The 14149-nt window shown below is 45.4% G+C and overlaps 1 protein-coding gene across 3 annotated transcripts in view; it reads right to left on the bottom strand.

Moving 5' to 3' along the window:
* USP32 (ubiquitin specific peptidase 32) overlaps window positions 1-14149 on the bottom strand; it is a 1392279-nt gene that overhangs the window by 141073 nt on the left and 1237057 nt on the right. For all 3 annotated transcript variants that reach the window (XM_085649438.1, XM_085649439.1, XM_085649440.1), the window contains one exon: window positions 4480-4901. In XM_085649438.1, the coding sequence (XP_085505564.1) occupies window positions 4480-4901 (422 nt within the window). The remainder of the gene's footprint in view (window positions 1-4479; window positions 4902-14149) is intronic.

Below are 14149 nucleotides of genomic sequence, written 5' to 3'. Positions count from 1 at the left end.
TCTACCTTTTATTTACTCTGTTGGTGCTTGTAATCTTATACATTTGGTTCTGTCTAATGATTATCGCAACAAACATGTTTTATACTAGAATGACACTGGTTCAATAAATGTTTGTTGAACACGTTCCCATAGTTTATTCTGGGTATCTCTCTGAGACTAAGTGAGCATGATTGACTGAGCAAAAAGTACTGTACTGTTTTCAGCCTCCCTGTAGGATCAAGGGTTGTCATGTTCGATAGTTGCCTGAAACTATTCGCTCCTTGGTAAGGTAAGGGGGCTTATGGTGGCACTGTGAGCTAGCTGGTCTAAAGGCTAATATGTCCTTTGGGGGTGTCCGGAATCCGTCTAGGCAGCAATACCTTAGTTTATGTTGTCTAAACGTGTGTATCCTATGTATTTTTAGGAACTACACAACACCAGAATGAATGACAAATGTTGTTGCATCACAGCAATCCTCGATAGCTTGAGATAGAGGTCATCCAGAACTTTCAGTAACACTAGGGCTGCCTTGTCCATTAGGACTTCGGGGTAGCGGTTTAGAAAATAGCTGGTATTTACCTATCGCAGAACAAGACTCATGGAGGAAAATAAATGCTTGCCAAATGTCTCTAGTAGGAAAGGAGTTGGTGTTTACCTTACTGGTGGGTGCTGCGGCAACTAAGATCTCTGGGGTAGGATGTTGTGTAAGATAGTTAGCGTTGCTGAGGTGTGGTCAATGGAGCTGAGCGACCTGCCGAGTAACTTGTGGTGTCGAACGTGGTTTTGCCCCTAGTGCCCTAAAGGGTATCTGTGAGGACCATATTAAAAGGTAACAAAGCTTCTATGGGCACCTGATCGAGTGACCTCTGTCAGAAAAGAACAAGTTTTGCACATCTAGTACTTCTGTCACACTTTGCCTCATTAAAGTGAAGGAGGCGCTTTCTTTGGTGTCAGGGCCTAGAGGAGAAACAATGCCAGTATCTGGAGAAGCATTCAGGCCACTGCCATCATGTAGTTCCACGTGTCAGTTTTTCTCATCATATTGGGGGACAAAATCATCCGTCCTCATCAAAATTATCATTGTCCGAATCAGTGCCGAATAAACTATGCAAAGTCTCAGCACTATCAGGTAGTAAGGGCAAATGTATTTAAACACGAAAAAAATTAAGTGAAAAATACAAGTGTAGACATATTATGTAAAATGACAAGCAATGTGAAATTGCATTGTTGTGCCTGTCTCCACCCCCTTCCTCCCATGTTTTTAAGACATTTATAGGTGACTTATGCTGCTGCCTCATTTGCCACCATTTTAGCAAACCTTTCTTCAGGCAGTGGAACCTTCAACACAACTGGGGAAGGTGAGGGTTGCTGGTCAGCTAAAACAATACTGGAATATTTCATATGACTTTTTCACAAATTAATGTGAAATACATGCTGTCAATATATTCTCGAAGAGGGGGGCCCATCTGAAATAACCTGGCAGAAGTTAGACTTGCTAGCTGTAAATCGAAGCACTTAATACACTTTACCATTTTCTTTTTTTTTTTCTTTCTTTTTTTTGAAAAACCTTTATTGACATTTCAACCAATAACAAGTATGGGCCTACAACCCCCGGGGCCGGCCGCTAAGCAGTGAGAGTAACAGAAATCAATATTTATCACAGGCAGCACCTCGGGGAGCAGAATTTCCATGCTGGTATACTCTCGGCCACTAAACAGCCCAAGTAGGAGACCATGATACAAAAGGTTTTCCTTTTATAATAAGGGAGAATGGAAGGATCAGGTGCCAAACAGTTTCCCTGCAGCAAGAAATGGCAGGCAGAATAATAAACGTCCACAATAAACAGCAATTTATCTAGTCAATGGCGCTGAAACAAGAAGTTCAGGATGTGGAGGAATATCACGGCCATTTGCACCTGCAGTCCCCTGCCCTAAAACCCAGAAAACACCACGGAAATTGTTGCACACATGAAAACGCAGCGATTAACGACGAAGGAGTTCTACCATGCTGATCCCAGAAAAGAAAGACAAAGAAGAAATAAGAGAAGAAAAAGGAGGCCATGGAGAAAAAAAAAAAAAGGGTTAAAGACTAAAGGATCCCCTCCCCCAACCCCCAACCCCCCACCCTGCACCTCTGCAGATGAGTACGGCCCCCCCCCCCCAGCAGCGTGCCTGTCGCCCCGGAACCAGACCCGAAATATAGAAGAAACAGAGAAAGAGGAGTAGGAAAAGAAACCCCACCAGACGGGGGGGTAGAGAGAATATTAATAAACTGGAGGAGGGCCTTCAAAACATGCCCCCGGCTTCTCCCTCCCGCACAATTTGTTTTCCCCTAAAGCAAACATTAAGCAACACAGAATCGACCAAGTCAAAGAAGAATGGGGAGCATTATGCGCCTATTACACTAACAGTTATGCCGTGAGAGCACGCAACCCCTGAACCCGCCCGCCTATTAGATGACCACCTCGGAAGGATCAGCCTTATCCTTGGCCACTCTTTGCGAATCTACCCATGCATACCCATCGACCCAGTGCCATGTCCAATGCTACAAAGAAGAGGAGCGTCCAAAAGAGAACAGGAAGCGACACACACAGGTAGGGTGGAAGTCTCTGATCACCAACACAGTCAGCAGTATGGAGAGTCGTCTTTCCCAGTGCTGCCCCAGGATCTGCACCGCACACAAGGTCCAAGAAAGCGAAATCAGCCAGAGCAGGCGACCGTTGCTTGAATGTTGCCTGGGTTGCCGGAGGCCGCGTACGGGACAAGGCCACCACCCCCCACTCAGGTCCAATACCTCCGGAACAGACCAGGCCCACAGCCAGCCGATCACACGTTAAGATACTGTCCGGAGTTTCCAGCTGGTCACTATCCACAGGGGCGGCCACGACACTGTCCTCCTGTGTGCGGTGTAGGAAGTCCCCGTGTACCTGGGGACAGGCAGGCAGCAACTGTTCCAACGCTGATGTCACCCCATCAAGCTTACTCCCCAATACCCAGGCGCCGTGAACCAAGGTGGAATGGAGGGCACCGAGAGCCTCGAGAAGATCACCATACCCCAGCACAGCTCTCGGCGCTCGCTCCGCGATGCTCCTCATAGTCGCACACTTCCAATCGTGCTGCGACCCAGTGTACAGGATAGTAGACTTCGTCCTGTCAAGATGGCCGCCGGGTAGGTCCAACCCAGATTGGGACCAGGACTCAGGGACAAGCGCCTCAGGTTCCATGTCACTGGAATCAGGGTTTCGGGGGCAGGCAAAAAATATATCCGGCGTGTGGTCACGGGCAACAGTCATCCCCTCCACGGACCTGCGCCCGCAAAAATCCGGGAGCAGTCCGCAAAAATCAGGGCGAGTTACGGGCGGCGGCCGGGCGGCTCACCGGCGAAGGCTGAGACAATCACCGGGGAATCTTGGATTAGCCACCTCGGGCATGCACTCGTTCCGCTACGCGTAGTGGTAGGAACGACCACGGCGAAATGTAGGCCGATGTTCGCACCGCTCCGGTTAGGCCGACTCCACCCAGTCATCAAAGGCCGCTGTTGTTGAACTGCCGCCCGGACATGTTGTCCACTCGAGGTCCCGGTTCCAGGGTTGCACAGGCCGCAAACTTCAACTGGACATTTCTCCGGCGATACCGCCGCCAGAAACTTCGGAGTCACACGATCGGTTGCCGCTCTCATTCACCAACACGGGCATATAGCGCAGGCTAAGGATCTCATGCAGGATATCTGTGCGGGATGCGGAGGTTCACAGAGCCGGGAGCCTACGCTGCCGTCCCGGTCGCCATCTTGGCTCCTCCTCCCACTTTACCATTTTCAAAGATAAGCAGCAGTCAATGATTTAACAAGAAAATCTTGATTCCATTAAATGCATACAAACAACTCTGTTTCCTCTTAATCTGGTAGGTACCTACACTTATTGTACCCCTACTCAAACCTATGCTTGTCCAGAGGCTGGGATTTTTCAGCCGGATGGCAAGAAATATTCAATATAGCTTGTCAGTCTGTGGAAAAAAGTAACACAGAAATTATAGTGTATATTCATCTACAGAAAATGCTCCATGCATCATTAGGGAAATTCATTCTCTTTCATTTTTCCATTAAACGTGTTGGAAAATACTTTTTTTTTATCTACATGCTCATGAAATGTCTGAATTTTCTACAAGCCAATACAAACTAATTTGAAAGGGGTTTTCTTTTAAATTAATGTCCATGTATACGTTCTCATAGAAAATCACAAAGTGTTTTAGGCAAGAGCCTGGGCGTTTTAATCCCTGTTTATCAAAGAGCACTGAACGCTTTCACTCTCAACTGAGCATTTATAATGTTGGTACATTCCATATGAAAACAGATTTATTCTTTACAGCATTATGACTTCTAAAACAAAATTTCTCTTTCTATACATGTAATGCAATGTCACAATGATACAAGTAATGTAAAGTGTGTTTTTCAAGTTGTTGATACATTTATACATATTTTCTAAGAAAAATAAATGTTACTTACCGAAATTGCATATAGATTGTAGATAGGCTTGGAACTAGCCGTGTCTCTTTGGTCAACTGTGCTGACTCCATCTCTGTGGTTTTCAATCAAATCACTGCTACATGATTTCTGCTCACAAACAAATCCATTGGCCAAAGTCATTTCGTTGCCCTGAGAAGTTGATAATTCTGCCTGGCTATCTCCCACAACGTTCATTTGACTAAGAACATCTGACTGCTCAGAGGACATGATTTGTTCTTGGTCCGTACCATTGTCTTTGACTGAATCCAAATTGTCTTTACTATTGGAAAGTTTGTGTTTGCCTCCTATTTGGGGAAGCCGTAGTCGCCCCTTACTTCTCCCTAAAGTTCTTGGGCTACTGTTTGGGCTATTGTTTTTGCTTCCACAGTTTGTTCCAATTTTCCTTCCCTGTGATGGAGAACCTGCAAAATAAAAGCATAATTAAAGCATTCATTTGACACGTCTTCTTATGCCCATCCGAAAGCCTACATATTGTCTTCCTCGTCGGCATATGCTTCCTTCTACCTGGCAAAGACAATTATCATTACTGTGATACTGAGAGGGTCCTGGAAAATAGAAAAAATATTAGTTAAATGTCAGCAGGGCAAACCAGAGCAAGGTTGCAATAATTGTAATGACTTGACACTCAGTTATCTTCTCAAGCCCTTTAGAAGGGGAAACACATCTTCAAGTAACTAAAACTGCTTTTCCCCTGCAACAAAAACACCTACAAAGCATAAAATGGCAAAAGACTAATATGTAATAGAATACACTTGCAGATTCAGTCACTGACAGATAATCTGGCACCTTTCTCAGCAAGTTACCATTTTATCTTCCCCAGCCTTAGCCACACCACAACGTTCCAACCTATGCTGATCTTCCAAACTGCCCCAGGGAAGTAGTCACAAATAAACACTCAGATTAGGGTTTTCAAACTGCAGTCCAGATCCAAAAAAGTAAACTTTGATTGCTTATCTACTTCGCAAAACTAACAAAATGTGTAATGTGCAACGTATATATCTATATAAGTGTTTTGTAAGCGTTTTCCTGCCTTCAATGAGATGATCTTCTAGTTCAATTACGGTATAGCAAGGGAAATTAAGACATTTTTAACAAACAACATCCTATATTTTATAACAGACCTATAACAAACTACTTCACTCATTACCATGCACTTGTCATTACACTTCCATCAATCTTTAATTTTGCATACAGTTGAACACGAGCACAGTTCACAATGCAATAATCTACAGAGTATTAAATTCTAATTCACCAGCAACCAAGAAAAATTAGCACAAAATGTCCACAATGATGGGTTTGAAAAAGTAAACAACTCTATATTTATATATAAAGGAACATTTCTGTTTTATCTAGATTAAGGATACAGGGCTTTCATCAGGACTTAAAAACGATGCCCAGGAATGCATTCTTTTGTTTTTCAGCCTAACCTAACTAATTTAGTCAGGACAGCGCTCTATATGCAATATATATCTGCCATGCATCAAGGACAATAGTGCCCTTGTTTTTGATCAGGTTCTTCTCTTTTGAGTTTCCTCATAAGTGTAGCCTATAGGCTGCATGGAAGGAGTGTGGTTCATGCCTCTAAAGTCACAACTTTGTCAAGGGTACCATGTCTCTTATTACACGGTGGGGAGGTGAAACGTGGACCAAGTACTAATAGAAATAGGGTCAGTCCATGTTCTTTCCAACCCCAGAGCAGTTAACCAAAACTTAATATGAAATAGCCAATTCAGAGTAAGGTCCCTGTCTATCCTAAACATTTTCCTTAGTCCACTCTTCTAAGGTTTCAGATCTGGGTTTATCCTCAACCGGACCCAATACAGTAGCAGACCAAGGGTTGCCAAATTCTCTATTTGTTTCAAGGGTACATCAATGGAGAGTGGCAGTACCGGGGTGCTCTGCTATGATGAGCTCTTTAACACTGGCTATTCCCCAGATTTCTGCCCCATAATGGGCTGCCGACTATGCTGTAGCTCTATAGCTGGAAATATTGATCTATTTATTGTAGATTATACAGCTTCACAATGGCTAAGTCTCCATGTAAAATTATTGCCCTATATTTTTGGATATTTGAGGACAAAGTTAAAGAGTAAATTATCCTAATTCCTAGGTAATCAAAAGTATCTACTTCTAAAAGGGTGTCTCCCAGTTTCAGATTGCTATGAAAGGATTTATGCGGTCTAATTTTCATAAACATTGTCTTAAGGGTGTTAATCTACATGCCCCTTGCATTGCAAATGGTTTGAAATCTTGAGGGAGTCCCAGAGTTTAACCTTGGGAACTAAATCAAAAGCAGGGCTCAAGTTTACAAAAGCTACATACAAGTGTTCTTTGGATAAGTTGATCTATTTTTTTTAAATAAGGGACAGTAAAAGGCCTGGTTGACTGTGCTGAATTTGACTCTAAAACCTGTCTCAAACAGCGTCACAATTTCACATTGCTGCAACTTTTACAAAACCTGCTTACAGAACACTTTCTGTAAATTATCCAGCAGACTAATTTCCCTTTAATAGGAGGGATTAATCCTTTCACCTTTTTCTGTAAACAAGGATAATTTCTCCTCCTGCCCAGAAAAGAGGAATAGTAGCTCCCACCATGATGGCATTCTATAAAGGATTAATGTACGAGGCCCACACTGCAAAATCAGAACAATCAAGATCGCCAGAGACTTTGTCATGCCCTGGGGCCATACTTATAAATAGTGATTATATAGCCTTCACAGTATCACTAATGGAAAATGTAATATGTTCCAGGCTTCCAGAAAAGGTGCTCCGGTAATCTTGAATGTCGAACTATCCAGACTTTCTCTCTCAGGGGTCAAATATGATGTCGTCCAGAAAGGCTCCGAACGGCATTCGAGTCGTCCGAATCCGATTCGGAACACGCCTTTCGAACCCACTCAGACACGTTTCCCAACGAGTGATTACAATGACTGGGAAGCGTTCAAACTGCCCGACTCGGTCCCGAAAGGCTTTGGAAGTAACCGAGTAAGTTGGAGTCGAATTGTAGCAGTCTACGGAGCCCATTCCCAGCCGAGTGATTAGGATGTCAGATTCGGACAGCCTTACCGAATCGGTTGTTCTGAAACAAATCTGCTGTCGGAACCGGACTATGGGGGCCGGTAGCAGGTCACCCTTCACCCGGGGCCCTCTGAATAAGGCCTGTGGGGGTCCCCCCTACCCTTACATACACCACAACAGGGTGCAAGGTTTTCCCCAACCTCCCCTTTTGCCAATGGGAGCCTGTGTTATCGCTCGGAACACAAGCTCACATTGAGGTCAATGGGAGTCCGACCGAATCGTATGCGGAAGCATCCGGATGCATCAAAATCGCTGGGTCTCACTCCCCGGATCAGAGTCGTTCGGACAGCATTCCGGAATCGAACCGGTCGCAATGCATTCCAGACGAGATTGTAATTGGCCCCTTAGTGTGCATAGAGTATAATTTAGAGAAATGGTTAACCCATAGTTGAGACTGGATGAAGTGGTCAGTTGGTGTATATCCATCCAGAATACCATGTGCAATAATAGACCAAAACAAGGAATTATCCCTTCTATGGTAGGCCTCTAAGAGGTCTATCCAATTATCGTCGTTCCATTTATTTTCACTAGTGTGCAAAATATGCTTATATCGGCCTCTTGCTGCAAGGATTGCTGACGGATCACAAGTTTTTATAGTTACAATCAGGTGCGATTTGGCCTTCCGGCAATCACTTGTGTACCAGTGGTTTTGCCTAATTTACAGGGGTATAGGAACCTCAAAAAAGATTCCTTTTAATTATAGATAAAGCTCCCAATGGCTGACCAAAGGTTCAGCACCTCAATCCCTGTCGTATTAGATTTCGTGTCATGTGCATCTACTTCCGGCACTCGTCACCGTTAAGCGCCACTGGAAACCATAAAAGGGAAGGTATTCTTCTGCTGTTGGCGACCATGCCGTGAGAGAAATTTAACTACTTTGGATCATAAGGTGGGACTCGGCTTGATTTACCCTTTTTCTGAGGCAGTTACCCGGGCAACACTACCACGAATATTAGAGACCTTGTGAATACTCTGGATGACAAATTAAGATCGCAAGCTGCGAGTTGGCTTGATTTATCCTTACTCTGAGGTAATTACTCAGGCAACACTACCACGAATATTAAGGACCTTTGTGAATACTCTGGATGACAAATTGAGCCCTGTTGAAGTTCCTTATGAAAGAGGAACGAAATGCGTTGGCTGATGACTGATTTTATTTCAAGTTTAAATAAAGGATGATGAACTAAATTTCTTATCTCGACTACTTTTTCTGGTGCACCTTCCACCCAAGAATTCCTTCCCTTTTCAAGATTCCTTTAACTGCCTCAAACCGTGGGCTACAAATATCCACATAGGGAATTTCATTGCAAGGCATGTCCACAAATGGAGCTAAAGCTGAACTGAAGAGATTATATATTCTTATCAGGCTAAAACCATTTGCTTTTACCTTAGGCCACTTAATCACCCTCCTATTGTTGCCAATAAACTGCTCAATAGTGGGTGTTGAGTTCTGAATTGTGTTGTCTAGTAGCAGCCCATCACTCGTTAAATGACGAACATTGTGGTCACTGTCAGTTCTAGGCAGAATTTTGAAATCTACTAGTGTAAGGAAGTGCCTCTTTTTGTAAGGTCATCCCCTGGTTTTTCGACTGCTGTTGCTAGTTTTTTCAATTCCTAGTGCACTGCAGCGTGCTATCCAGACCACACGAGCAGTTAAGATACGCATAGGGGAGCATAAAAGCACTATAAGACGTAAAAAAACTAACACCAAACTATTGACACACTTCTCTGAACTAGGACACTCAGCAGAAAGTCTTAGGTGGACCATCATAGTTTCCAATCCGTATTGGAACAAACGCACCCTGTTCATACAAGAACAACGATGGGTCCATAAGTTGAGATGTGATACCACCGGTCTAAATGATGAAATCCCGTGGGTCGAGCTAACCTGATTCCCCCACTAAATTCCCTGAATGGACTCTGAGATTAGAAACAGATGGCAGTTTACCATACTACACTTCAGATCTCATCCCCCCAGAACCAGGCAGACCCCCATCTTCCACGAGCTTGTGCTAATAATGCCATAGCATTTTGAATTTGTAATTTATATCTATCAGCAAATTCTATTTAGACTCGCAACGACACTATGCCAAGAACTCCCAAAATATTGTCTACACCTTTAAAAATATCAAGTGTGTGATTTCTAGTTCGTCATTCTGTATCAGGGATTTGTTTATACCACTTCCAGTATCTCGGTCCTTGGTAGTAGATTACCCATGTTGATAGCTGCAACGTCGAGCAATTTCTCTTAATAACCAATATATTTATAATGTACAACACGCTTAGTTTGGTGCGTCTTTATCACCCTAGATAGGACCCTTACGAGATAGTACATATCTTGTCACTTTGCGCACCGCATTAACACATAAAGCTTGTTTTGAATACTTTATTGAAGGTCACCTGGTTTCACAGTACAACCTTCCGTCAACCAGCCCTGACCCTTACGCTCCTGAAGCTAACGTGATCGTCATGGCAACATCTCAGAGAAACGCCTTTGCGTCATCTCTCGGCTTTAGGAAGTGATTGGTGATTACCATGACTACCTACCGATGGAACGTCACTACGTCACACTTCGACGTCCCATTACTGCGCAGATCCTCCACTCAGCGTCTCTAAAGAACATATTTAAGATGTTTCTCCACACTCCCGCTAAGTATTCCGGCGCTACACGGAGGAGGGGTAGGTCTCCACTCTTTAGGCGAACGAGCACTCGTAAGTATTGATCTGACAGGGGAAAGCGCACGGCGTCTCCATGATCGATATTTGGCAGACTGATTCTTTGATCTCCTTTAGTTTCTCGGTCCGCCAACTCCGAGCTGCTGACGAAGCCCATTCCTTTCATCTTAAGGGTATGCCTTTTTTATCCCTAGGTATTTTTCGTGTGCTCTTTTTCAAAAATATAACCTCTCATTTATCGTAAAGCACTGTCAACACACACTGGGTGTTGTCTTTTAGTCTAATATGACACAAACTAATGGCCGCTTTAGAGAAGGCTTTCCGGTTGTTTTTACTATGGCACATGATCCTGTTAGATTAAGCTATACAAACTCACCCAGGCACCCCACGTAGCGGTCTCATTTACTTTTTCTTAAAGAACTTATTTCTGTCATTTAATTCACTCTATGTGCATGTGAACTTTGGAAGCATGTTTATTGTGAGTGAACACTTATTTGTGCCACTGTGCAGTGAATTCACATCATATCTTGAACTATGATTACGACAGATGTTGTGTTTTCCTTTTTTCCCCCCTTTTTTCTGTTTCTGTGTGTGTTCGTCCTTGTTTTTTATCCCACTAGGTTGGGTGTAGGTTTCCTAAAGAAGGAGAACCTACCAGCGCGAGGACGCTAAATCCCCTTACTATCAAGGTACTATAGGTTCACAGTACTCAACTTCACTGGCGCCTACTCTTACTTATTCATATTCTTTACACTCACTTGTTTGATTTGGTCCTGACGAAGCGCGATCGGATCCCTTATGGACCTACTCTGAAGCGCGAAACATGTTGACCCGATTTTTCTAGGACTTTTATCCCCCACTCACTCACTTATCCTGAGAGTTGCAGTAAATTTTATATCTGCCCTCAGTATTTTGTTCCCTGAGGACCTCCAGGATTCTTTTTAATTTACACTAGACAGAGCCGTGAATAAAGGTCTTGGCTCCTACCTAGTAGTTTTTTAACACACCACTCACATCCCTCATAGATAGACCCACACACCCCCATGCACAACTGCGGCGTCTCCTAAAAGAACTCCGACAAAGAGCCCTCTTGCGGGGACCGTGGGGGACTGCAGCGCCACCCCCACGAGGAGCAACGCCCCATGATGAAGCAGGACACCCGAAAGGGTGTGTGAGGGCACTATATTTCAAAGGAGAAATTCCCCACACACATTTTGGCCCGACCATACTCAGAGCACACACAATCTTTATTCTTATCTTTAGGAACAGCTACCCTCTCAATATTAATACGTGATTTTGAGGGAGCATGGGTACTGGACCTATTTTCTAATTATGCTCCCGGTCCCCCCCTCTCTCCTTTTTGTCAATGATCCAGATATCAGTGCCAGTGCCCTGACCCTAAAGTGTATGTTGAATTGGCTGTACTCAAATGGAAACGGCTAACTTACCTGTAAATACCTAGTAAATGGTTGCCAGGGCAAATAATGTAGAGGGGTACCCCAGGGCTCCCAGCACTGATTGTGCCCCCCCTGTAAGTCTCTAAGAAAACAAGTCTACCAGTCCGCCACTGCAGACTGGTAGAGTAGTTGTGCACTGCTAGCCCGACTGTGCCATTGAAAGCAATTACAAAGCTACCACTTCCCCTGGACATGTGTCTCAGTCACTCGTCTAGCAGGCCTATTGAGTCCTAAAGGCAGGGTGCAACATGTGACACAGACAGGACATGTACTTTGTATGTATAAAACACACAAAAACTGCTGTTTTTAACTGTGGAAAGATTTGCACGCAATTGGTGTGTGCAGGGTTACACGCTGACCCCTCAGCTGTGCTACCTCCTGAACTGTGGGACCAAAGTAGGCACACCAAGATATCAAACAACTTGCTGCATTAAGCCTGCCTTGTAACTCAAGTCGAAATTAATGTAACTTGTTGAAGCATGCAGCTTTAGCAAAGCTATTACTTTGTTACCTTTAAAACTCCTGTGGCTTTCCGGGCATGCATGGAGCCTGCTCCACGAAACAGCTTTCTGCCCGCTTGGAAAGACATGCCAACGACTCTCAGGAAGCAGAACAATAAGGGATTTCAGGCCAGGGAGGTGTTACCTCCCTCCTGCAGTAAGCCATTTGGGTGTTAGCCTCAACAGGCAGGTTTCAAAGATGAAGTCGCCTTTGAAGGGCAGATGTGTAACACCTGGTGGAAGGCTGCCACATTGTTGAGGTAGACAGGCTGTCATAGGAGGCAGAGAGGGGAAACCAGTTGCCTAACTGGTTTCTCCAGGCGTGTTTATCCCAGAGGTAGCCTCACCCCAGGGTCCCCCAGACCTCAGATCTCGACCGACTTAGAAGAAGGAACGAAGGAGGACTGCCCTGCTGCACTGAGGAATCATCAAAGAGAGGCTGCAATGACGAAGACTACATCTGCTGCACCTGGTGGCTTGTGAAGGGAGGGATTGTGCTTGCTGAGTCCTGTTCAAGAAGAAACAGTCTCCAAAGCACAGTCAAGCCAAGAAAACTCCAAGGCCTGGCTGCCTGGCCTCCTGTTCGCAGTACAGGGACACAACAACTGAAAAAGCCTGCTGTGGCAAGTTGGTAGCCCAAGGTTTTCAAGCCGCTACTGCTACCTCTGTGCAGCACCGAGGACCGAGACCCAGGGCATAGAGCTGCACTCGAGTTCGCTGAGCCCAAGAGTGTTGTTGGAGAGTTGCTGGGACCCTCAGAGGGTGAGTTATCGACCCAGAAGGACAAGTTACTTACCTTTGGTAATGCCTTATCTGGTAGAGACATAACCTAGCTGCAGATTCCTTACCTTAGAACTCCCAGGCATCAGGCTGGATCCGGAAGATTTTTGATAGCAGTACCTCTGCATGATGTCGAAGGCGTTGTGACGTCTGCGTTGTTTATATAGGCGCCACTTCGGTGTGCGGACGTCAGTACTTTTCAAGACTTTCCACACCAGAAGCGCGGAGGCATGAGGTGACTGAACATAGTGTGTTAAAAAACAATTAGGGCGCAGAAGGGAAACCGCTCTGACATTAAAAACTGATCCGCAGTTCGCAAAAGGATGGGTGGGTTGGTATGGAATCTGCAGCTAATCATGTCTCTACCAGATAAGGAGGAGGAATCGCCATCGTCCACAAGAAGACCATCAGGGTCTCAACAAACACCGACGACACTCTCAGCACCGCCGAACACATGCACTTCCAGATTAACACGGACCCCAAGACCACCCTAAGAGGCACCCTTGTCTACAGACTACCCGGACCCTGAGCACAATTCTGCGACGCCATCGCCAACTTCATCAGCACGCACGCACTGACCTCCACCGACTACATCCTCCTCAGAGACCTGAACTTCCATCTGGAGAACAACAACGACAGCAACTCCTCCACCCTGATAGACAACCTCGCCAGCCTCGGACTGGAACAGCACGTCACAACGCCAACCCACATCGCCGGACACACGCTCGACGCCATCTTCTCAAGCCCCCACGTCTCCTTCAGCCACGTCTCCGAACCCACCTGGACCGACCACCACTGCATCCACTTCACCTTCCGGAAACCCGTCGCACATCACCGCACCCTACAGATCCCCCATCGCTGCTGGGGCAAAATCACCGAAGTACAACTACAGACAAACCTCGCACTCAACCCACCGACCAAACCCTCCAACCCCGGCGATGGTGCACGCACCCTTAGACGATGGATGGACGACTGCGCCAACACCTTAGCCCCGCTAAAAAACAAACCCCCAGCGACACCAGCAAGAGAGCCAACTGGTTCACCCCGGAACTCCTAGCGTCAAAGCGCACCTGCCGGAAGTTGGAGAACATATGGCACAGCGAGAAGTCGCCGGGCAGCCGTGCAGCCGACAAAGACGCCATCCGCAACCACCACC

Source organism: Triturus cristatus, chromosome 3_2 (assembly GCF_964204655.1).
Source record: "Triturus cristatus chromosome 3_2, aTriCri1.1, whole genome shotgun sequence".
Classification (NCBI taxonomy): domain Eukaryota; kingdom Metazoa; phylum Chordata; class Amphibia; order Caudata; family Salamandridae; genus Triturus; species Triturus cristatus.
This window is presented reverse-complemented; position numbering and strand designations above follow the sequence as displayed.